At 35.6% G+C, this 26,123-nt stretch overlaps 1 protein-coding gene across 1 annotated transcript; it reads left to right on the top strand.

The window, feature by feature from the left end:
- The first annotated feature begins 824 nt into the window (after nucleotides 1-824).
- LOC143541575 (uncharacterized) lies at nucleotides 825-10,674 on the top strand. Its single transcript, XM_077034369.1, has 3 exons — nucleotides 825-1,170; nucleotides 9,947-10,128; nucleotides 10,201-10,674. Exons 1-3 carry the CDS (start codon nucleotides 825-827, stop codon nucleotides 10,672-10,674), a joined length of 1,002 nt encoding a protein of 333 aa, XP_076890484.1.
- The last annotated feature ends 15,449 nt before the right edge of the window (nucleotides 10,675-26,123 follow it).

The following is a 26,123-nucleotide window of genomic DNA, read 5'->3' as shown; positions in this document are numbered from 1 at the left end:
AAACATCCGCGTATTAGTTTGGACTTGGGTTTAAAGCCGTTGGTTGAAGATTATCATTTTCAAGATGTTTGTGATATGATTAGAGGTAGTGATGGTATAGGTACTCATATTGTTGAGATTTTTGTAGAACATGGCAGGACTAGTGGTACTGAAATTGTGGTCTATGATTCTGGATTTGTACCTGGTTATGGTTTTGAAAGTGTTCATGAAGTGAGTGGTCAAAGTGTCCATGAAGTGAGTGGTGAAAGTGTCCATGAAGTGGGTGGTGAAAGTGTTGATGAAGTGGGTGGTGAAAGTGTTGATGAAGAGAGTGCTAAAAATAGTTCTAGTGAGGAAGATGATGACAGTTATGATAGTGATCGATCAGATAAAAGTGATCCTGAGTATACGGCTGCCTTTCAAACACCCTTGGAGGATGTAGAAGTTGACATGAGGTTGTATAAAGCTATTGTAGATTTTGATGTGGTAGAAGCAGCAGCTGATCATATTAGTGATGATGATGGTTTAAATCCTTGCATGGATACCTATGAGAGCTATGATGATGAGCGCTTGAGTGTCTTGAATAGTATGCTAAGAAAGTTCAAGGGTAAGGAAAGGAATAATGATGATGAGTGTCCATTTTATGTTGGTTAGTTAATACCATTAAAGGAAACATTGAATGAAATGGTAAAGAGTTATGCTATTCATGATAAAAGAGATTTGTATATCAAGAAGAATGATCCTTTAAGGTTAGGGTGATTTGTTTGGGGACCAATCCTAATTTGGTTGCTGGTGAGGGGTCAAATGTGTCAAGTCAGGAAAATTTGAAGGTAAAAACAAGGGAAATGAAACCCACTTGCCCTTGGACGCTGCACATCTCAAGACAATCTGTTGAGGATAATTGGCGTGTGAAGGCCATTCCTAGAAAACACGACTGCCTCATAAGTAGAACAATTGGTTTGTACACAATGTCTACTATTGCCAAAGAGATTGAGGTTGAGCTACAAACCACCCCCAACTTATCTGCCAAGGAATTGAAGGCCAAATTCCAGCAGATGCATCAAGTACAACTTTCTGAATCGAAAATGAGAAGAGCAAAGACAACAGCTTTGCAAAGGAAGGATGGTGACCACACCAAACAATACACCCACCTCAGATCCTATATTGATGAGCTTCTTAAAGCAAACCCAGGTAGTACCATTAAATTAGATGTTGAACCATGTGCTAACCCTAACCTTAAAACAAGGCAATTTAGAAGGATATATATGTTTGTTATGCTGCTTTGGTTAAAGGATTTAAATTGCCTGGTAGAGAACTTCTTGGGTTGGATGGTTGTTTTATGAAAGGGAAATACCCCGGACAGATTTTGACTGCTATGACACTCGTCAATTTCAGGTTAACTCCGTTAATCCAAACTCCGTCAATTCAAACTTAAGATCACCTGATCTATAACGCACATCTCATAACTAGGGTTTTAAATGACGCTTGACAATCACTACACATGTAGTCTTTCGGGATTGCACCGAAACGCAAACGAGTTGACGCAAACCATTGGTGAATTAACGACAAACATCCAAACAATAATTATTGATAATTATGTGTTAGGCTTATGTGATATTTGATAATATTGTGTAGAACATTAACTCCAGATGCAAACAAGTTACTTTATGCTAGAAAAGTAATATTTAAAAGTTGAGGGGCCTTTGTGTAATATCATTATTATTAAATAATATTAACAAAACCCTAACTCCCTCCCTCTCCCTACAACCCGATCTCCCCCCCCCCCTCACCCGCCCCCTTGCGACGGCAGCCATCACCAACACCATATCACCTCCGTTTTGACCTTGTTTTTCATAATCGGAGCATCCCGCACTTGTTTCTAGTCATCTCTCGCCTTCCTCTTGGTTGTTTATGCGTTTTTAAGATATAAATATGAAACCCTAATTCTTGAATATCATGTGTTAAGTGTTCTTATGCTTTGTATGGATTAGATGATGCTTGATTATGTTTCAGTTATTGATTTAAATGATCATGTGTGATTTTGAACGGTGAAAGATTTTTAGATCATTGATTGTTCGTAAACCCTAGAGGGTTTACTATTGATTTCTATGGATAATTATGTTTATTGTATGTTTGGGGACATGTCGTATGCTTAGAATGCATGCTAGATGTTTGTGTGTGCTTGCTGAATTTTGACAGCAGAGATAGTTAAACTTGAACGAGGTGTAACTTATTAAATATAAAACCAAACTGGATTAATTATGAGTCTAAAAGGTAGTGCTCTGAGTCTAGTTTTTAGAAAACCCAACCACGCCTGATTTGGAGGTGTTTTGGTTGCTCAAACGATTTAAATGTGATTAAAGGTCAAAACTGGTACTGGACAGATTGTAAGTTATGTTTAGACAACTGTAACTGAATGTTAATTTGGTAATTGGTCGAGATTGTTAACACTACAGTGTACTAGGTTGAGTCTAGTTTTTATATAGTCCAAGTTTGTAATTTTTGGACGGGTAAAAGTTAACTTTTATTATTTTACAAAACTGAAGTGCAAGTCTGAATTGTGAGACCTGCTGTTAGGCTGTTTTGTAATTATCATATCTCATAAACTACAAGACCAAATGGGTTGGTTCCACTTCTGGAAGTTAACATGTTGAGTTAAGAACCTAACCCTATTGGTCTTGCAATAATTAGAATTACCAGTTAACGGGAATAACAAATACCATTCTGTTGCGCATGATTTTGACTTCTGTGAGTTTACTGTAATGTTTTGATCATTGTGAGAAATCTATGTGGAATAAAAATACAATAAAAATAGTTCTGGAAACCTAACTCATGTGTTCTTTTGTGACGATTTTTGGTGAATTAATTGATATGTTATGATCTGTTGAATAGAGTAATCTTTCAAGTAGAAATGTGTCTTGATAGAACTAGCTGCTGAACTATATGAAAATACATGAAACGTGCTTGTTGCTAGATAATTGCTATGTTTTTGACTAAATTGCCCTTGTGGGGAATGATTGCTAGTAATGTACAATATTAATACTTGACGCGTAAGAAGTTGTTCACACATGTAACGTATCACCAATGTGTTTGTTGAGTCACACACAATTCACAAACGAAACACGAAACGTATCTTATGCATAGGTATTATGTGCCGAGTCTAGAGACTCAATAATAGTTCCAACACTTAGAAAATCTCATTCTTGTTTTAGAACGCTAGTGAGGATTTTCTGTGACGCGCATCTCTTGGTTGACTTGTTTTTGAATTCTTCGCAAACAGTGAGTTTCACGTACCCCTTTTACTCTTTTAAACGCTTTTACTTGGGGGAGAATACATACACCAAAACGCTTTAGATTTTGTTATTTAGTTATATATCACTTGTAAAGGCTAAGTGGCAAACGAAACAACTAAAGTCCTTCATAACATCGAACCGTTTAGTATTTGTATAATAGCGAGTCATTGTTGAGTAGTACTACTGGGTTTGACAAACTCCACCCAACGCTAAACTCGACTGGAGGTCGAGTGGGTGTAATCTTGGCTAACACATTTTCCATGGTCGGGATAGACATGGTGGCAAGGCAATTGATAAACAGTCAGCTTCGGTGTCGAACACTTAGTAATACTTGTTTTATAGGCTAGCTACCTATAGATATATAATTGATTTAACATTATCTGGCAACGCAAACGCAAAACGTAAACGCAAACGCAAACGCAAACGCTTTATTTATATAAACTTGTGAACTCACCAACCCCGTGTTGACACTTTTAGTATGTTATTCTCAGGTAGCCGAGGCGGGCGCGCGGTATAGGAACATGCATTACATTGAACTCTATCGATTTTGCAAACTCATTTTTAAACTGTTGTTAATTGGGTTTTAAGTCGTCCTGCGTGACGCAACACTTGGTTTATGATTTTACGCTTCCGAACTTATTTACACTTAAATGTTCTATGGTTTGAAAACTTTACTTATGATGTTTGATTATAACTAATGATTCTGATTCTGTTAGTTCACACCCTCTGACGGTAAAACTCCGTTAGTGGATTTTGAGGGTGTGACAACCGCTGTCGGGACAGGCGGTAACAATTGTCATGACAAGATAGTCCACATCACTACCCCTTCCGGCGAAATCATTTCGATACATGGCGAGAAGAGCGACATGACTACAAGTGTTATCACCCTCATGAAGGCGCAGAAATATCTACGAAAGTGTCAACCAGCAATTTTAGCCCATATTGTCGAGAAACCCGCGGAGGAGAAGCGAATCGAAGACATACCGATTGTGCGAGATTTTCCGGAAGTCTTCCCGGAGGATTTGCCTGGACTCCCACCTATTCGACAAGTCGAGTTTCAAATCGAATTGACCCCCGGTGCAGCACCCATAGCACGAACCCCGTATCGGCTCGCACCGGCAGAGCTTCAGGAGTTGTCTACTCAATTGCAAGATTTGTTGGATAAAGGTTTTATCCAACCTAGCTCATCACCATGGGGAGCCCCTGTCTTATTTGTCCGAAAGAAGGACGGGACTTTCCGCATGTGCATCGACTACTGAGAGCTGAACAAGGTGACGATCAAGAACCGTTGTCCCTTACCCCGAATTGATGATCTGTTCGACCAACTCCAAGGATCGAGTTACTACTCGAAGATCGATCTGAGATCTGGTTACCATCAATTAAGAGTGCGCGAAGAAGACATTTCAAAGATGGCTTTCAGAACTCGGTACTGTCACTACGAGTTTTTGGTTATGCCTTTTGGCTTAACCAACGCACCAGCCGTATTTATGGATCTCATGAATCGAGTATGCAAGGCGTACCTCGACAAGTTTGTGATTGTTTTTATTGATGATATCCTCGTCTACTCCAAGGACAAGACCGACCACGAAGAACACTTGAGGTTAATCCTGGAATTGCTGAAGAATGAACAATTGTACGCTAAACTCTCGAAATGCGAATTTTGGCTTCGCGAGGTTCACTTCTTAGGACATGTGATCAATGAGAATGGTATCCATGTCGATCCCGGCAAGGTAGAGGCCATCAAAAACTGGGAAGCACCTAAGACTCCGACTGAGGTGCGACAATTCCTAGGACTGGCTGGCTACTATCGACGTTTCATAGAAGGATTTTCAAAGATTGCTCAACCCCTCACCGCTTTGACTCACAAGGGTACTAAGTACAATTGGGGTGACGCGCAGGAATCTGCCTTCCAACTGCTGAAAACCAAACTCTGTAGCGCCCATATCCTAGCCCTTCCCGAGGGAATAGAAAATTTTGAGGTACATTGTGACGCATCGATACAAGGTCTTGGTTGCGTGCTGATGCAACTCGAGAAGGTTATAGCCTATGCCTCTCGACAACTACGGATTCACGAGAAGAACTACACGACCCATGACTTGGAACTCGGAGCTGTGGTGTTTGCTCTTAAGATATGGAGGCATTACTTGTATGGTACCAAGTTTACCATTTACACCGACCACAAGAGTCTCCAACATATCTACGATCAGAAGGAGCTGAACATGCGACAGCATCGTTGGGTCGAGCTGCTTAAGGATTATGATTGTGCCATCAAGTACCACCCTGGCAAGGCCAATGTAGTGGCCGATGCTTTCAGCAGGAAAGAAACCGATAAACCTAGACGAGTGCGAGCATTACAACTCACGATTCACGCCAACTTACCCGATCAGATTCGCGATGCGCAACTCGAAGCCTTGAATGACGATAATCTCCCATCAGAACTTATGCGGGGCATGAACAAGCAACTTGAAACCAAATCGGACGGGGTCCGATATTTGGAAAACCGGATTTGGGTCCCTCAATACGGAGAGTTGAGAACTCTAGTGATGGACGAAGCACACAAGTCCCGATATTCCATCCACCCTGGCTCGGATAAAATGTACCATGACCTAAAGGCACTTTACTGGTGGCCAAACATGAAAGCCGACATTGTCACCTACGTGAGCAAGTGCTTGACTTGTGCAAGAGTCAAAATAGAATATCAGAAACCATCTAGTCGGCTACAACAACCGGAACTTCCAACGTGGAAATGGGAGCACATTTCCATGGATTTCATCACGGGATTACCCAAAACACCGACGGGATGCGATACCATCTGGGTGATCGTTGACCGGTTGACTAAGTCGGCACACTTCTTAGCAATAAAGGAATCAGACAAGAGGGAAAGACTGACTCGCATCTACATAAAAGAAGTAGTGTCTAGACACGGAGTGCCTGTCTCAATCATATCTGATCGAGATTCCCGTTTCACTTCGCACTTTTGGAAGTCAATACAGAGTGCACTAGGCACCCGTTAATATGAGCACAGCATACCATCCTCAGACGGATGGGCAAAGTGAGCGCACCATTCAGACCTTTGAGGACATGTTGCGTGCATGCGTGTTGGATTTCGGAAAAAGTTGGGAACCTCACTTGCCTTTGGTAGAGTTTTCGTATAATAACAGCTACCACGCAAGCATTAAAGCAGCGCCGTTTGAAGCGTTTTACGGACGGAAGTGTCGATCACTTCTCTGCTGGGCAGAGGTGGGTGATAGCCAAATCACTGGTCCAGAACTAGTATTTGAAACCTCTGAAAAGATTGTTCAAATCCGAAACCGCATGGCAGCAGCACGAGATCGCCAAAAGAGTTACGTCGACAAGCGCCGAAAGCCTCTTGAATTTCAAGTAAACGACCAAGTATTACTCAAAGTCTCACCTTGGATAGGTGTGGTTCGCTTCGGAAAGCGAAACAAACTCAATCCACGATACGTTGGCTCTTACCGGATAACTGAGCGCATTGGTCCGGTGGCGTACCGACTGGAACTACCAACGGAACTCAGTAGCGTACACAATGTATTCCACGTATCCAATTTGAAGAAATGTCTATCCGATGAAACCCAAGCAGTCCCTTTGGACGAGTTGCAAGTTGATGAACAGCTACGCTTTATCGAAGAACCAGTTGAAGTTTTGGATTGGGAAACCAAAACACTCAAGCACAGCAAAATTCCAATCGTTAAGTTTCGTTGGAACTCAAGACGTGGACTGGAGTTCACGTGGGAACGCGAGGATCAAATGATGAAAAAGTATCCTCACCTTTTTGAATGGTTGACCACACACTGAAAAACGCGAAAGCTTTCAAACCGTCTAGAATCACCAGAGGTATGAATTAAATTTCGGGATTAAATTTCTTTCTACAAGGGGATGATATGACAAACTGAAAATTTTTTTTCTTGCTTTTTCAGACACCCATCGCGACTTAACTCAAATTTTCGGGACGAAAATTCTTTCAACATGGGAATGATGTGACACTCGTCAATTTCAGGTCAATTCCGTTAATCCAAACTCCGTCAATTCAAACTTAAGATCACTTGATCTATAACGCACATCTCATTACATTTAAACTAGGGTTTTAAATAACGCTTGACAATCACTACACATGTAGTCTTTCGAGATTTCACCGAAACGCAAACGAGTTGACCCAAACCATTGGTGAATAAACGACAAACATCTAAACAATAATTATTGATAATTATGTGTTAGGCTTATGTGATATTTGATAATATTGTGTAGAACATTAACTCAAGATGCAAACAAGTTACTTTATGCTAGAAAAGTAATATTTAAAAGTTGAGTGGCCTTTGTGTAATATCATTATTATTAAATAATATTAACAAAACCCTAATTCCCTCCCTCTCCCTACAACCCGATCGCCCCCCCCCCCCCCTCATCCGCCCCCTTGCGACGGCAGCCATCACCAACACCATATCACCTCCGTTTTGACCTTGTTTTTCATAATCGGAGCATCCCGCACTTGTTTCTAGTCATCTCTCACCTTCCTCTTGGTTGTTTATGCGTTTTTAAGGTATAAATATGAAACCCTAATTCTTGAATATCATGTGTTAAGTGTTCTTATGCTTTGTATGGATTAGATGATGCTTGATTATGTTTCAGTTATTGATTTAAATGATCATGTGTGATTTTGAACGGTGAAAGATTTTTAGATCATTGATTGTTCGTAAACCCTAGAGGGTTTACTACTGATTTCTATGGATAATTATGTTTATTGTATGTTAGGGGATATGTCGTATGCTTAGGATGCATGCTAGATGTTTCTGTGTGCTTGCTGAATTTTGACAGCAGAGATAGTTAAACTTGAACGAAGTGTAACTTACTAAATATAAAACCAAACTGGATTAATTATGAGTCTAAAAGGTAGTTCTCTGAGTCTAGTTTTCAGAAAACCTAACCACGCCTGATTTGGAGGTGTTTTGGTTGCTCAAACGATTTAAATGTGATTAAAAGTCAAAACTGGTACTGGACAGATTGTAAGTTATGTTTAGACAACTGTAACTGAATGTTAATTTGGTAATTGGTCGAGATTGTTAACACTAAAGTGTACTAGGTTGAGTCTAGTTTTTATAAAGTCCAAGTTTGTAATTTTTGAACGGGTAAAAGTTAACTTTTATTATTTTACAAAAACTGAAGTGCAAGTCTGAATTGTGAGACCTGCTGTTAGGCTGTTTTGTAATTATCATATCTCATAAACCACAAAACCAAATGGGTTGGTTCCACTTCTGGAAGTTAACATGTTGAGTTAAGAACCTAACCCAATTGGTCTTGAAAGAATTGGAATTACCAGTTAACGGGAATAACAAATACCATTCTGTTGCGCATGATTTTGACTGCTGTGAGTTTACTGTAATGTTTTGATCATTGTGAGAAATCTATGTGGAATAAAAATACAATAAAAATAGTTCTGGAAACCTAACTCATGTGTTCTTTTGTGACGATTTTTGGTGAATTAATTGATATGTTATGATCTGTTGAATAGAGTAATCTTTCAAGTAGAAATCTGTCTTGATAGAACTAGCTGCTGAACTATATGAAAATACATGAAACGTGCTTGTTGCTAGTAATTGCTATGTTTTTGACTAAATTGCCCTTGTGGGGAATGATTGCTAGTAATGTACAATATTAATACTTGACGCGTAAGAAGTTGTTCACACATGTAACGTATCACCAATGTGTTTGTTGAGTCACACACAATTCACAAACGAAACACGAAACGTATCTTATGCATAGGTATTATGTGCCGAGTCTAGAGACTCAATAATAGTTCCAACACTTAGAAAATCTCATTCTTGTTTTAGAACGCTAGTGAGGATTTTCTGTGACGCGCATCTCTTGGTTGACTTGTTTTTGAATTCTTCGCAAACAGTGAGTTTCACGTACCCCTTTTACTCTTTTAAACGCTTTTACTTGGGGGAGAATACATACACCAAAACGCTTTAGATTTTGTTATTTAGTTATATATCACTTGTAAAGGCTAAGTGGCAAACGAAAAAACTAAAGTCCTTCATAACATCGAACCGTTTAGTATTTGTATAATAGCGAGTCATTGTTGAGTAGTACTACTGGGTTTGACAAACCCCACCCAACGCTAAACTCGACTGGAGGTCGAGCGGGTGTAATCTTGGCTAACACATTTTCCATGGTCGGGATAGACATGGTGGCAAGGCAATTGATAAACAGTCAGCTTCGGTGTCGAACACTTAGTAATACTTGTTTTATAGGCTAGCTACCTATAGATATATAATTGATTTAACATTATCTGGCAACGCAAATGCAAAACGTAAACGCAAACGCAAACGCAAACGCTTTATTTATATAAACTTGTGAACTCACCAACCCCGTGTTGACACTTTTAGTATGTTATTCTCAGGTAGCCGAGGCGGGCGCGCGGTATAGGAACATGCATTACATTGAACTCTATCGATTTTGCAAACTCGTTTCTAAACTGTTATTAATTGGGTTTTAAGTCGTCCTGCGTGACGCAACACTTGGTTTATGATTTTACGCTTCCGCACTTATTTACACTTAAATGTTCTATGGTTTGAAAACTTTACTTATGATGTTTGATTAAAACTAATGATTCCGATCCTGTTAGTTCACACCCTCTGACGGTAAAACTCCGTTAGTGGATTTTGAGGGTGTGACAACTGCTGTCGGGACGGGCGGTAACAATTGCTTGTATCATGTTGCCTTTGCAATAGTGGAAGCCGAATGCACATACTCATTGAAATGGTTCTTAGATCTCCTTGGAGATGATCTTAACTTGCCTGATGATGCCAATTTTACTTTCATAAGTGACCGACAAAAGGTATGTACACGTAGGATATATTTGTAATAGGCTAACTCATGTACACTAATTATGGTGATTTGACTGTTGTAGGGACTTATTCAAGCAGTTGAGAGTGTTTTCCCTAGGGCAGAGCATTGGTTTTATTGTAGACACATCCATGAGAACTTGAGGCAAACCTGGAGGGGAGATTTGTATAAAGGCTTGTTTTATAGGGCAGCATCGGCCACTTCTGTCCCCTACTTCAACATGGCAATGGAGGAGATTAAGAAAACAAATCTTGATATGTTTCTCTGGCTTAGTGAGATCCCGGCAGCTAGATGGTCAAGATCAAATTTTTTAGGAAGGACAAAAAGTGATATGTTGCTGAACAACCTTTGTGAATCTTTCAACAAGCAACTTGTTGGAGCAAGAGACAAGCTGATCATTACATGCTTGGAGTATATTAGAGAGTATTTGACCATGAGGATTGTGACTGTGAAGAAGATGCAAGCCACTGCAAGGGGCCCATTAACACCGCAAGCAACAAAAGCATGGGATGAAATCCAAACAGAGCAAGCAAATTGACGGTTATGATGGTTGATGATGTGACTTACCAGGTATGAAAATTTGCATGACTATGATATTACAATCAATCTTTTGTTAATATGCAAATATGTTCATAGGTTAAAAGTTTGAGAAGCCAATGTGTGGTGAATGTGGGGGATAGAACTTGCACATGCAGGAGATGGGACTTGACAGGTATGCCATGCAAACATGTTGTGGCAGCCCTATATAACATGATAGAAAACAACATGTATGTCGGTCCATTGGAGAAGTGGGTTGATGAAGCTTACTGGTTAGACACTTGGAAGAAGGTGTATAATCACCAAATCAGGCCTATACCAGGCCCTGATATGTGGACACCCTCAAATTGCCCAACAATAATAACTCCTCCTAAACATCATACTCAGATTGGCAGACCGAAGAAGAGCAGGAAGAAGACACTAGGTGAGAAGAAGAAATTGGCAGTAGCAAGAAGAGGAAGAGGAAGATTGAAGAGGTTCAGGAAGTGTTTTCTGCAGGAGGAAGACTTACCAGGTTGGGGCATGAAAAAAGTTGTGGAAGATGTGGAGGTTACGGACACAACATCAGAACTTGCAGGGCACCAATTCAACAATAATGATGTCAACCATAAAGTTGTGTTTGAGTTAGATTGATGGTGTGTGTTTAAGACTATTGTTTTGAACTTTCTGGTACCATGTCATGGTTTGTGTTTGAAACAATTTAAGACTTGTAGCATGTGTGTTTGATTTGGGACATGATGGTTTGTATGCTATGTTTGATTTGGGACATGATGGTTTGTATGCTATTTTGACAGTATTTTGTTTAATGCTTTTAAAACTAGTAGCATGTAGGCAAATAATGCAAACATTACAATAGATTTAATCATGTCAAATTAAAGTACAATTCAAATGAAAACAATACTAGAAACCAACTACAATGTTACTTCCAATGACAATCATCATTTGACCAGTCAGAGTCCCACACTGGATCGTCTTCGAATGGATCATGAAAGTAAACTTCTTCCGGCTCACTGGTGTACTTGAAAGCTGCTTTCACAACCTTAGGGTCATAATCATCACCAGGATCCATTTCATGTTCTTCACTTGGTCTAAATAAGTCATCTTTTTGCACTAAATAAGCCATCAACTCATCTTCACCCAATTGATATTCCCTGTCTTCCATTTGACTTTTGTCTTGGTCAAACTGCACTTTCTCAATTTCATCGTTCCCTAACTCAACATTCTCAGTTTCATCATGGCTGCAACATGACTGATAATGTGGAACACAAATTTAAAGTAAATAGATAAAACAAGAAGCTCTAAAATTTAACATAAACTTAAATAACAACAACAAGATATTATATTATCCCATACTACAAAGACAATGTTAACAGCTAATCAATAAAAACACACATAAACGAAGAACAAAAACCAACTAATTCCTAGCAACATCTTCAAGCTTGTTACTTCTTTGGTTTTCATTCTTGCAAAATCATCTTTCTTGTTCATTATCTTCACCATTGCTTGAATTACCTTTTCACAACTAGGGCATGTGGGATCATCAGCCCATTTTAGCCATCCACAACTCCCCTTCTGTAACGGACTAAATATATCAACAAACAAACAACCCTAATTCGATTCAAAATTCACATATTACCCCTAAAATTGACCTAAGCAACACGACAGACCAAATCATCATCGATTAACAGAGTAGAACCCTAATTCGTGAGTAATTAAAACTTACACAGCACAAGAATCGACGCCCCGGGTTTGCATCAGTCCTAGATATCCGGTAACATGTCGCGGCACCACATGAACATCTCACACAAACCTCATCTGCACGGCAAGGCTTGGAAGGTGAACCCGAGGATAATTGACTTGACTTGGATTGAGACATCCATCAATCGGGTCGCCAGATAATGCCGTTCAATTACAGGTTGAGATAATCGCCGGAGATGGTAACATAAAGGGAAAGAGGGTAGATCGAGTAGTTATAAACGAATCAGGGGTAATAAAGTAATTTCCTTTTTTTTAACGGGTCAACGACGGGTCAACTGACGGTAGGAGTCAGAGGAACCCGCCGGAGAAACACAGGGGCCCAAACTTCGCAAAATCTTTTTCAGGGGTAAACCCATAGAATGTAGATATAACCAGGGAGACAAAATGCAGATTTCTCTAAATAAATAGAGGAAAATAACAAAAGAAGTTGCAGGCACTTAATAAATGGATTAAAGAAGGCAAAACAACAACATTCATGATTGAAGTTCCTTAGACTTAACCACGGCTAACTTATCTAGTATAACTTTTATTCTCAGTATGTAATTTAATAATTCTAATACTTATAAGATCATGCGTAGTCATAACTAAGCACACCCGGACATTTTACGTCATGCGACGCTTAGTCAGCTTTTGTGCATTTTGCAAAAAGTGGGCGTAGTGGGAAAAATACCCCAAAACGCCTCTCTCTCCTCCCCCCCCTCTACCTCTCACTCACAAAACCCTCAAAACTTGTGCCACACTAGCGTTATGTACATAACGCTTGCCACCATACTGCCTGGGGACGGTGTTCCCAGACATTATGGCTCCAAAACGCCACATAATGTCACCCACTACGGATGGTCTAACAACTGCTTTTTATATATACTTATTAAGTTATTATATTTAATTTGATATGATTGTACCTATTACCACACAATTCATATCAGTAGTACTAGAAGAGATGTCCGACTTATATGAAGTGTCTTACCTTAAATACTATAATGCATTTTGTATGCATTTGTTATGGATGCGATGATGCCTCCATAGTTAAACATGTTTCAATCACAATAACTTTGGAGACTTAAAGCATAAAGAAAGTTTGAGGCCATTATCGAGAGTTAGAGAGATGAATTATAGAGTTTATAACCAAGCGATTATTGTGTTTCATATAAAAAAAATACAATATTCTCAGTTTTGTTTTAGAAATGAGGTTTGATATATATACACTTCATTCAATTTATTTTAAATATATAATACTAGTTCAGACAGAAAACAAATAGAATAAAACGTATCAAGAACTGAGAAATTAAAATGTTTCATGATTTAGGTTACTAAAAAATTATAAAACAAAGGAGAGAGAGAACCGAACCTATGTGGTTTAGAGATGGTCAAAAAAACCGGTCCGGGAACCGGTTTGCCGGTTTAAACCGGAAACCGGTTTTTACGAAAACCGGTTTTTTAAAAACCGGTTTGACCGGTTTACAAACCGCCGGTTCGTATTTCGGTTACAAGTTTTAGAGCCAAAACCGGTTAACAAACCGGTTAATGTAAAAACCGGTTTTTTTTTAAAACCGGTTATTATGAAAAAAACCGGTTATTAACCGGTTATTTTAAAAAAAAAACCGGTTTAACCGGTTATTAACCGTTTCTAACCGGTTTCTAAACCGGTCCTAACCGGTTAGACCGGTTAGGGTTTTGACATACAAAAACCGGTTATTAACCGGTCCGGTTATTAACCGAACCGGTTTTTTTTCGGGCCAAAAAAAACCGGTCCGGTTAATAACCGAACCGGTTTTTTAAAAAAAACCGATTTGTGCACCTCTAATGTGGTTTAGATTACAAGATGAAGTTAAGTATAACCATAGTACCAACATACTAGATTGTTTCATTTACCAACTACGTATAATAAATATGCGATTCAGTATATATATTCACCGAAAACTATTTAACGGATGCCCTAGTTTTTCGGATGTCTCAAGCCTTATCTTTACTTGCTAATACTATAGGGCCGGCCATAGTTTCAACGCATTGCATTACTTCAATGGCAAGTTTTACAAAGTCTCCACTCCAATAGTATTAACAAATTCGTAATCTCTTCATGCACGAAACAAACAATACTATGGTACGAGGGAATAGGTTAACAATTTATGATATAAACAGTTAGTTGATAATATTATCTACATATTTGAAAACTAAGCTTCATGTGAAGTCAAATATAATAAATCATCTTAAGCTAAATCGCCATAAAGCAGAAACAATAAGTTCTTTTAATAAACATAATATTGTTGTTGTATAATTTTAATAAAAAGTTAACGGACACAAAACACCGAGCCGTTTGTTGTCGGTAGCGAATGGAATTGCTTCACAAGTAATCGGTAATTTGGAAAAAGGGTATTTAGTCGGTGGTGTTGCTCATTTTTACCGTACATTTGCACCTGCAATAATATTATATAATAATGAAATTCTGACCACTATTAATAAAACAAAATTACTTTATCGGCCACATTAAAAACAATTAAATGTGTGTGCCTCTTTTTAAAACATTAATCAATTAAATAGTTAGATGAAGACAAGCGCATCAACTTTGGCATAAATTCTTGATTGCCTTTAAAATCTGAAATTTATACTTATGCGTAATGATTTAATTAAAAGGTTAATAATGTATTGTCGTGTCATTACAATGTATATATAGAGGTTCTTATTAACTTCTCTCTAGAAAATATGTAATGATTTAATTTTAAAAAAATCGTGTTTAGTCTTTTCTTTTAATAAAACATAAATTGGATAGATTGGATGGAAAAGGACGTGGCTCCACACCATACGCCCCTGTGCCCGTTAACCCACTGGCGCCTCTAGTGCCTTCACCCTCTACCACCCCTCCGTAATGGTTTCATGAGCATTTGAGCTAATGTGAAGGGCTTTGTCGCCCATGTATCCTTCACTACACCTAGTTTAATATTTTTAAAACCATCTTATCAAAGCATGTGAACTAACATAAATCCTCTTATTGAGACAAAGTATGTCGAGAGTGGCTTCATAGATATGGAATTGGGGATACTTACTCAACAGTCCAACACATACAACACTCTTTAAGATCACATTTTGTATGTTGTGGTAGAGAAACTAAAACCCTGTGACTATAAATCTTGTATGGGAATAATTAGAGGAGACTTCATCATAATTTGTTGGACGTGAAGTAATGTCACTAAACCAAAAGTACAAGTTTTGTTCACCTAAATATTGGTTTGACGATAAACTAAAAACACTTGACAAGTTGACAATATGTTTTTTTTTTAAAGGAGTTGCATGTGAACATAAGATACACAATGTTCATCACGTATTTTCATTGTTAGTTCATACACGAGTACACGGCCACACGTCCACACATTGCAAAATGCATTCCTTATTGTGATGGAAAAAAATGTGAGCTTGAGATACAAATGTTAGATATATATAATTATATATTCGTATGTTCATGTTTACATTTTAAAACATCAACAAAAGTTCAAATGATCAAACACGTGAAGGGGGGTATGTATTTAAATTTTAGGTTAGGGAAATATGTAATTGAATGACTTTGAAATGAGATATATGTAAATGTTCCTTGAATATAAATCAATAAAATAAGGGCATAAGAGATAATGGTTGACGAAAGGTTCAACCTTTGTTAGAACATATGCTATAGTTGGACAAACTCTTCACAAGTCTAATTTCAAAATTAAAGCCAAATTTGAGCATGAACATCTTTAAGCATTCAAGATACATTTAATATAATGTAAATGAGATTTGTTAGAAAACTTGAATGATCACTTAAAATACATTTACTTAAATACTAACCTTTAAATAAACTTTGAAAGTTTATTTACCTGCCCAAACTTTTATATAAAAATATACATTTTTTTTATAAATATATAGATTGTTGATAAATATGTTGGACGAATTAGCACATATGATAAATTTAAACATGGTTTAACGTCTATTTCCTACCTTGATCAAACCACATGTATAAACTATGCTAAATATCTTGTTGATGTGACCAACGGGTATGTTCTTAAAACGGTGCATATATGTTTTCTTAGGAATAAAAAACACTTTTAAGTCGCATTTTAACTATAACTAGTATAACAAAAAAGTGTACAAATGTGTCTAGTCACAGGACGGTGGGGGCAAGGATTAAGTTGTGGTACGACCGTGCCCCCTATTACTACCCATACATGTTTCCACTTTTCGGTATATTACACTTCTGTTTTTCTTATAAAATGAAATATAATATTTGAACTTTTAAAACATAGCATGTTTCACACACAACACACAAGTTTCAACATCTTAAAAAGCAAGGGATGAAGTGAGTTGTAAGTATAATTGTATCAAGTATTTGAACTATATGTAAAGTTATCATGGTAATCATTAAAAGAAAAAATAAAAATTTAAAACACTTTAATATTGGAGAAATTGTACATTCTCTCTTTCATCTTAGAGAGAAAATTATAGATGTGATCTCTTATTATCTCTTTCATCTAAGTGAGAAAACTCTTGATTGAAAAATCAAGGATGCCATGCAACTTAATTATGAATGTCGTGGATCTTTTGAATATAATTCAGAAAGTTGTGCATTATAATTTATTGGCTCATAAGAATCATCACTTTGTTAATAGCATGATTAAGTTTGTTATCTAAAAGGAAGTTGCAGCGCAACTTGTTACCCGCTTACCTGTCACTTCATTGTAAATCGTTTGGATGTTTTTAATGAAATTTTGTTATTATTTAAAAAAGACACAATATAAGTTAATTAATATCCACATAACCATACACGTTTGCTTATTGGGTTTCAACCTAAAAAGCTTTTCATATGAACATATCGTGTTAACAAACAAGTAGTTTTCAAGAAAATAAAAATAAAGGGTTATTAATTTAATAAATAACGCATTCGCCCTCCTTCTAGATTATTACACTATTGACCATTAAACCTGAGAAGTAAATTATTATCATTACTGAGACTTATATGATAATCTGCAAGGACGTGCTTTCAATCTTATTAGACTAACAATCATTAAAAGGCAGAAATAAAGGGTAGAGATAGTGATCTGCCATGCATTGTGCATATACCATTAGATCATGTGTAGTGGTAATCCCTTATGGAGGTATTCTTGTTAAACTTTAGACAAGTGAATCATCGATTTTGCATAAAATGTTTATGCGACTCTTTTTATTAATAGAAAACAAGAACAAAATATTTTCTACTCTCTCTACTCTTCTCTACTCTAAACAAAAGAAACTTATGATGGGTATAAACACCCATAATTCTAATCCTACTCAAACTAGGAAACATAATTAAACTAGGCTTCTAATTTATTTAATAATAAGTAAAAGATAATTATGACACCAAGTTATACAACTTGGTCCCTGAACTTTGGATCTCCACCGAACCGCCCCTTGAGATCTTCCGTACCACTCTTATACTTTTCGTATTAACCATTCGGGTCCTTTAAGTTGTTGTTGCTCCAAGTTTTACACTCCCTCTCAATACCAACTTCCATTGTTCCTCCAAGATCCTTCACACCTTGTAACGCTCTCACTTCCTTGAGCTTGATTCTTGGATTCAACCTTTTCACTCTACCTTCAAGTTTCTTTTTCAAGATTACAAATGAGCTAGTTTCGAGGTTATCATTATTTAGAACTGCATCACCCGTTTTCAAATGGGAACCAACTTTTGCTTTCTCAACTCCATGACCAACTATCATGGTACTTAAAGCAATTCTTTCATCCCCACTTGATGCATGCTCCCTCTCGAACTCAAGTCCTTTATCCGTTCGTTCATTCGGATCACCCGAACTTTGCATGAACCTCAAGCAAACTCCAACATCAACTTTGTTGGTTTGTTGATCTTCAACGTTTTCTGTTCCACCATGACAACCCGTAACACAGTCTTACTTAGTTTTTTTTTTTTGTGAGCATTCCGGTATAAATTTCGTTAAAAATAGAGTTTGTTTAAAAAATCGTATTTTTTATATAAAATTTTATTTTTTCCCATTATTGAATTATTTAAAGTTTTTTATATTTAAAAAAAATATAATTACTTAATTATAGTTAAGTAGTTAATCAAAACTAATTATAAATTGAATTTATTTAATAAAAAAAGGATGAGATTGGTTTGTTAATGGGAGTAAAAGATTGGAGTGGGTTAAATTTTATAGATTGAAAAGAGAGAAATTAATTTTATAATGTAAGATTGAGATTGTGAGATTGTTGATGGGGATAGTCTTAGTAATATCTCACAAGAAGACAAAAGGAAAAAAAAAGGGTATAATCTTGCAACTTCTGATTACGATGATAACACCCAAAAGATTTTATTCTTGGTTTCTTGGTAATGGTGCAAGAGAACTCCAATACAAATAAACTAATTGATGAAGTTTTGATCAGACCAACGGTGACGGCCAACTTGTCAAATATAATCCCTAGTTCGACTCAAAACTTTTTCTCACACTTCTGGATCCTTTCCTCGCTACGGATACGTACCGCAGATGACTCTCGATCAATATGCAAGTAGCCTCCGGTTTTCTCCCCGTAGCGATTTTGAACCGTTTCTTTCTCGTGATCGGTTTCTTGGCCTCTTATGTCTTTGATCGGAACTATTACCGCAATCAAGACTTGCCGCCAATCGGAAACACGAGCCTGGATCGTTAGGCTTTGATACCACTTGTTAAACCTTAGACAAGTGAATCAAGAACACCAAACACGATTTTGCATAAAACGTTTATGCGACTCTTTTCATTAATAGAAAACAAGAACAAAATATTTTCTACTCTCTCTACTCTTCTCTACTCTAAACAAAAGAAACTTATGATGGGTTTATATAACACCCACAATTCTAATCATACTCAAACTAGGAAACATAATTAAACTAGACTTCTAATTTATTTAATAATAAGTAAAAGATAATTATGACATCAAGTTATTCAACTTGGTCCCTGAACTTTGGATCTCCACCGAACCACCCCTTGAGATCTTCCGTACCACCCTTATACTTTTCGTATTAACCATTCGGGTCTTTCAAGTTGATGTTGCTCCAAGTTTTATATATACGTCATGTGATGTCCATATCACCAAGGGGGTTATATCCAAATAAGTGTGTAATGGACAACCCTTCATTCAATCATTACTCAATAATTAATTAACTCTTATCTAATATTTAAAATAAATATAAATAACATAAACATTTGATTAACGGGGAAGGTGTTTTCATCTCAAGATAACGAGATTCACATTAGAATTTCGTAGTTTACGACTCAAACTCGTTAGACGCTCAAGAACCCACTGCATGCATTATGGTACACCTAGATTATGAAATCATTGATTATGAAAACAATGAATATAACAATTGGACCATATATATATCAAAATAATCAATAATCCCCAAAATATATAATCATAGTATCATTGTCTAACAAAAGAACATCAATAAATATGATTTTTTGTTAGAATTTTCACTTATGAAGTTTGAAGAGTGCACACTTCTCTCTTTAAAATTACCGGCCACAAAATCATGGGTTTGAGGAATTGAGGGTTGAGGATTAATCCTTTCCTCTTATTTGTCGATATCATATCGCCCTTCTCACCACCCTCAACTTCAGAGTTACGGGTATTACAATGTGACACAAACTTATAATTTTTCTCTATTAACTCTTAAATAGTGTTTATTATAACTTCTAAGGATCTTGAATCAAACAAATAGTAATAATATAATAGAAGAGCTGAATGTAAATAAACGGTTTACGTGATCAGCTGATTGAAAATGGGTCCATTTCGCCCAAACAATTTGCCCACCACACATAGCCTTAAGAAGATATTTAATTTACGATATGCACCACGTGAAATGTGTAAGTTTCTTTATAGTTTTAATAAACAACACTTGACGATCTGGCTAGCAAGAATACAATGATGCACACCACGTGGTAGTCAACACTAGATTGCCTGAGTTTTTTTGCCTGCCGAGAATAAATAAATATTTCCAAGCAGGAATAATCAGAATTTCATTTCAGTAAACTAACACATAAATTAGTGTGTAAAGAATACAAACTATAATACACAAACTATCTTGAGATTTGTTTTAAGGTGTGCACATTAAAGTTTTACTTCCATCTCTCATTTTAAATGCTATAATATACAGTTTGATATATAACTTTTAATTATAAAGAGCTTATGAAAATGAAAATATACATGTTGTGTTCAATTTCAGGTAATGCATTCAAATGTGTCAATAAAGAAGTATAGTGGCTCGAGCATGTTTAGCTTATATGTCCTCTTTGATTTATCTTTTATCTACATCGAGCTTCTCTTAGCCATATCTTCAATCATGGCTTGCACATTTGTTTCAAAATGTTGTATAGCGCTTTGGTTGACAAACAGTGGCGGATCCAGAAATATTTTTCAATGGGTTCTCTTGTTTCGATCGGTTCGACGGTTCAAGTCGGTTAAGGTTTATCACATAATAAAAACCGCTTGTGATTTCTTCGAATGATCGATCGATGATACGGCCATCAAACCGTGATCATCAAAGGAGGAGGAACTTTCAGCTGCAGCCTAGTAGGTTTTGGATGTTAATGACAATGGGAACGGGCTCACAGTAGTTTGTTCATGTTGAGACTTGAGAATAAGTTTATTCAATTCATTTGTTTAGTTTTTCTTATATCATTTTTGTTGCACTTTGCAATCAATTAAACTATGGGTATATATAGAGTTGTAAAAGGTTTCTAATGATTATGATAGTATATTAAGGTGTTTGAGACAAAAGATTATGTATTTATATGTGTGTATATATAAACTCTTATTTAGAACATGCATACTATTAAGTTATTATAGTATTATACAAACTGTTAGCCAGTTAAATACACACTATAAAACTTCTTTTTCTGATGGCTTTATTATAATCACATTTGCTTTGAAAATATTTAACCAACTAAAATAAAAAATGAAAAAAAAAGTTTATTCAGCTTAATTTCGAAAAAATGATGAGAAAACCGGCAGAAACTGGGACTTGAACCGCAGAATAGAAAGCTAGGATGTTTACCATTAAACCAAGATTTAACTTCATATATGCATTCACTTGTAGTTAATTTATAGATTCACTCTCATATTTTATATAGGCAATTTATATAAAATCTGAAACTCAGTGGGTTCCCGTGAACCCACACCCACACACGTAGATCCGCCCCTGTTGACAAAACAATTGATCGGTTTTGTGTGGTAAACTCTTTTGTAAAATTCCCTCTATGTTTATTTCTCAAAATTTGAAACCACACTTAATTGTAATGGCGAAATCATTTCAATACTATATAAAACGGGGTTTCAAGACACAAGTAAGTGTGTAACAATCAATGATGCATGTGAGCAACGCAACACCATGAAGTGGCAGCAAGATGGTCGCGGACGTGGCAAGAAGATGGTTGTAGTTTATAAGAATATGTAAATGTAGGATTGTATGTAATATTATGTATACATCAATTAAATAAAGGATGCTTTGATTTTGGCTACTGCTAATGTTAATGCTACTGCTACTACGACTACTACTATGACAACAACGGCGACCACGACCACCACCACCACCACTACCCGTCTATTGTTGTTGCTTATAACATCCATTCATTGGAGCGAAGAGGGACCGAAAAGGATTTTATTTTTACATTTAACGTTATCATAGTTATAATATTATGGAACAATAGTAAATCAGTTATATAGTTAAATTTAATAGATTTTAAGATCTCTTAATAATGAATTACTGGTGGTCTTAGAACAAAGTAATTTTTCTTTTTTAAACCTAACGAGTAAACGGTCCGCACGTTGTGGTGGGAGCGTTGATACACATTCACCAGTGCGTTGTTGCTAAAGTTTAATTGTGTGAGCATTACGACAACTCTGATATTGTTAATAATATTTATATCGAAACATGGATGAATTTTTCTTGGACGAAAATACGTTTCTTGAAATTTTCGATTTCAAATCGTATTTCCGCGAAAGAAATAGTGACCGGCTAAATGCTACACTACGTAGAAATTGAACCGTTGACCTCATATTTAAATCCTTATGCAACCTACCACCCCACCAAAGTGGGAAACGTAGATAGAAATAAGGACGCGTTGATAAAAAAATAAGCTTTTGTGAAGAAAACATATAAATACTTTATATTTGACCTATTTGTTTTGGTCGTGCATTATGTGAGTTTGGTATTGAATAAAATTTATATCAAAGCGTGCATATAAACATCGCCGTTTGTATTCAAAATTTAGAACAACATTACATTGCGAAAAATAGTTAAAAATATGTTACATTTGACCCGTATGTGTTTCAAATGGAACTTCTACTGAAAGTTGTTTGTATTTGAAATTTAAAGTAAATTACGCTGTCAAAAAAAGTTAAAAATATATCATATATATGGCTGGATTGGTTTCGAACGAAACTTATGTTGAAACGTAAATATTAATAAACATGTCACAACAGTATATTCAAAACTTGAAAAATACAATATTTTTGAAAATATAATTTGTCAAATATTTTAACTATAGAAATAAAAAACATGAAAACGTATTATTGAATTTATGTTGTAAATGAATAGAATATGTGTAGTTAAAAGTTAACTACAAATACAAAATGATATTAAAACCACTTGAAAATAATTTAATTTCAACTACCTAGCACACATGTAAAAAAATAATTGATTATATTTATACATAGTAAATTTTATGAGTTAACTAACATATGGCTTTTGCCTTTTAGTGTATATATCTAATTTTCTCCTCGTCTTTCATACGTTTAATTTAATTATCGCATGAAAACTTTAATAAGTAATGAAAAACTTGACGTGTAATGTAACAGGAAGGAGAAATATCATTCAAAAAACAAAATATAGACCAGTTCATTATTTTTATTCTTTTCTGTTATATTATCTTTTAGGGGAAGGTTCATGTATATTTTGATCTTAACATGAGTACGTATGAAATAATGCCAATTTATTTAAAAATGCGAACGTAAGAAACAATACCAACTACAATACCAATCTACATAAACAATGACTTATAATAACAAAGAAAAGAACCTAAAAACTACAACAAAAGAATCAAAATCAAGAACAAAATAATAACAACATATACCGACAAATACTTATAACAACAAAAGAAAACATCTAATAATAACAACAAGATATAAATAAGCAAATACTTATAACGTCTCATAATCGTAAATTAGCAAATACGAACAAAAAATATCAGCAAACACCTATAAAAATAAACATAATCATAACAACAAATTGGTCCTCACTGTTTTCATGTTAAGAACAAAATGTATTTGATCATCTTTCTTATCTTTTATTCAGGTGTGTTTTTATTATATACATGGACAATATACTAACCATGGTTAAAGGGTGTTGTGAAAGTAACGGAGATTTAACGTGAATATTTATTTGCTGAAAGTCAGTATAGCGGGGCCCATATTTTATAATGGGCCTAATGTATTTTGTCGTTTTCTGATATATTCATCGTACTATCCAATAAAGCCATACCTTTTTTTTACCCTTCAATTTCAAAAAAGAAAAATAACCCCGTCTTAACATATAATTTAATAAGCATATTTGCAGAAAATGTATTGAAAATAATAAACATCATAAGTTTTTTTAGGGAGTACTTAAAACTTGTTTTTGCATTTATGATAATTATTAGATGGGTAAGTTTCTAATTTTGACCATTTAGTTTGTTGTTACTAGGTTGTTCTTCGGGTTTGTTTTTTAGTTTTCGGGTTTTTCGAGTCGGGTTAATCGGGTTGCAAAGTTTTAAATCCAGACCATAAATCCTATCCAAATCTCTTACAGTTTTTCGGGTTCGGGTAATTTGGGTTCGGGTTTTCAAGTTGGGTTAAACAGGTTCTGAGTATCCTACGAAAAAACTACATTGCTAAATTTAAATGTAGCATATTTTTCTTTACTCGTAATATAAATAAACCAATAACAAAACAAAAATAAACCAATAAATCATTCTGAAACTATAAAATTTAGCAACGTTCAACCATAATAAACAAGACCGAATAAACATCTTCAGTATGTTGTGATTAGGTTGTTAGATTATGGTTGTTTTTAGTCATAAATATCAATAAACCGTAAACAATCGATACCTAATTAGTGGAATGAGAACAATCAGTTTGACTAAATTTTGATAACGTCAGCGGCTAAAGGCCTGGCCTATAATATCCAAAAATATATATGGTTCTAAAACTAAACGTTTATTCGGGTTGACCTGAAACCTATAATTCGGACCCAAGAACCAACCTGTATTACTTCAGTTCAGGTTTTTCAGATTGGGTTAGTTTGATTTTGGATACAGGTTTTCTCAGGTTGGGTTTCTGGGGTAGAAGTGACAACCCTAGCTAGTTGTTACTATTGCTATCAATATCATCATGACATCATCAACATAACAAAATATATTACGAACTTATAATATCATAGTAAATAGCCGTTAAAAAACCTACTAATTGGATTAAAGAAATGATGAGGCCATCAAGTTTTCTTCCGGCAGTCTTACGATTAAAATAACTTTATGTTAATTTAAAATTATAAAAAAACACCCAACTGGTTACCATACAAAATTTAAAAGTTTCCAACGAATGACGTATGATCTTAATAAGTTATAAAAATTGGTTCAACATCTATAAGTAATCGTTCAATATCTAAAATACATATCTAAATTAATACCATGATATAATGAATCACCATTGATCCTGCTACAAGTACACATACAAAATTGGAGGTCATGAAAAACACATTATAACCGAACCACTAAATCTTGCACACACAAGTATGTTCTCCGTTTGACTCAACAAATGCCGTTCTCGCCCTTTTCCTAATTCCAAATAAGCATATTCTTATTCCCTTAACGAGATTTAAAAATAGAACGAGACCACGAAAGATGAATAAATGTTATAGAGGGGGCCTTTCGATAATTGTTTTAGACAATCTTAAGCAGCTGATTATAGAACAAAGTTTAGTCTTTCATGATAATAGATAGCTTGTTCATATGCTATAACTTATGTTTATGCATTGATTTTGCCCGTATTTTTCATCAAAAGAGTCGCGGAAATAAATGCAATAGACTCGTGATAGATGCAAGCATGTTACCTCATTATAAGGCACTTTAAAGTCTAAAGTCACAGTTCGATAATTGTTACAAGAAGTCATTTAAATAATCATGTCCTAATTTTTTGCGAAACACAAGTTTTAACATTGAGCCACATCACTATGTGTTTATGCATATCTATTTGTAGGTAGTTATGTTTTTCACAAATCATTACACGACTAAGCAGTTGATTTTATAGAACCATGTAATTCCTATTATAATAAATTTCCCACATGATTTTATAGTGTGAGTTTTTAGAGTTTAATCCCCTATTTATTTACTTGTGAATTGTGATGTATACTTTCATACGATAAGAAGTTGGAAGCCAAGATTAAGAACAAACATGATCAAATCCTATTAGTTGTTTAGTAGTTTTGAACTTGCTTATTTCGTGCTTGTGCTATAGTGGTTGCAACTAACACCAAAATAATTTGTATATACGTAAAATGTATATCACGATGATATACTAGTGGTAAGTTAACAATCCGGATAAGATATTATAAATTATGTTAGGTTCGTTGTGATAAGTAAGATTGACGTAAAATTGTAATTGCATCAG

The sequence above is a fragment of the Bidens hawaiensis genome, unplaced genomic scaffold, assembly GCF_021521415.1.
Source record: "Bidens hawaiensis isolate Kalapana, Puna unplaced genomic scaffold, B.hawaiensis_p1.1 tig00000820_1, whole genome shotgun sequence".
In the NCBI taxonomy this organism is placed as follows: Eukaryota; Viridiplantae; Streptophyta; class Magnoliopsida; order Asterales; family Asteraceae; genus Bidens; species Bidens hawaiensis.
The sequence above is the reverse complement of the archived record's forward strand: the minus strand, read 5'-3'. Positions and strand labels throughout refer to the sequence as shown.

Bases quoted from the DNA above. Each gene is read 5' to 3' on its own strand.
- LOC143541575 (XM_077034369.1), top strand. From the start codon at position 825: ATGAAACCCACTTGCCCTTGGACGCTGCACATCTCAAGACAATCTGTT. The intron at 1,171-9,946 runs GTAGTACCATTA...AAACTCCGTTAG, and splicing joins GCTTCTTAAAGCAAACCCAG to TGGATTTTGAGGGTGTGACA. The intron at 10,129-10,200 runs GTATGTACACGT...TGACTGTTGTAG, and splicing joins TCATAAGTGACCGACAAAAG to GGACTTATTCAAGCAGTTGA.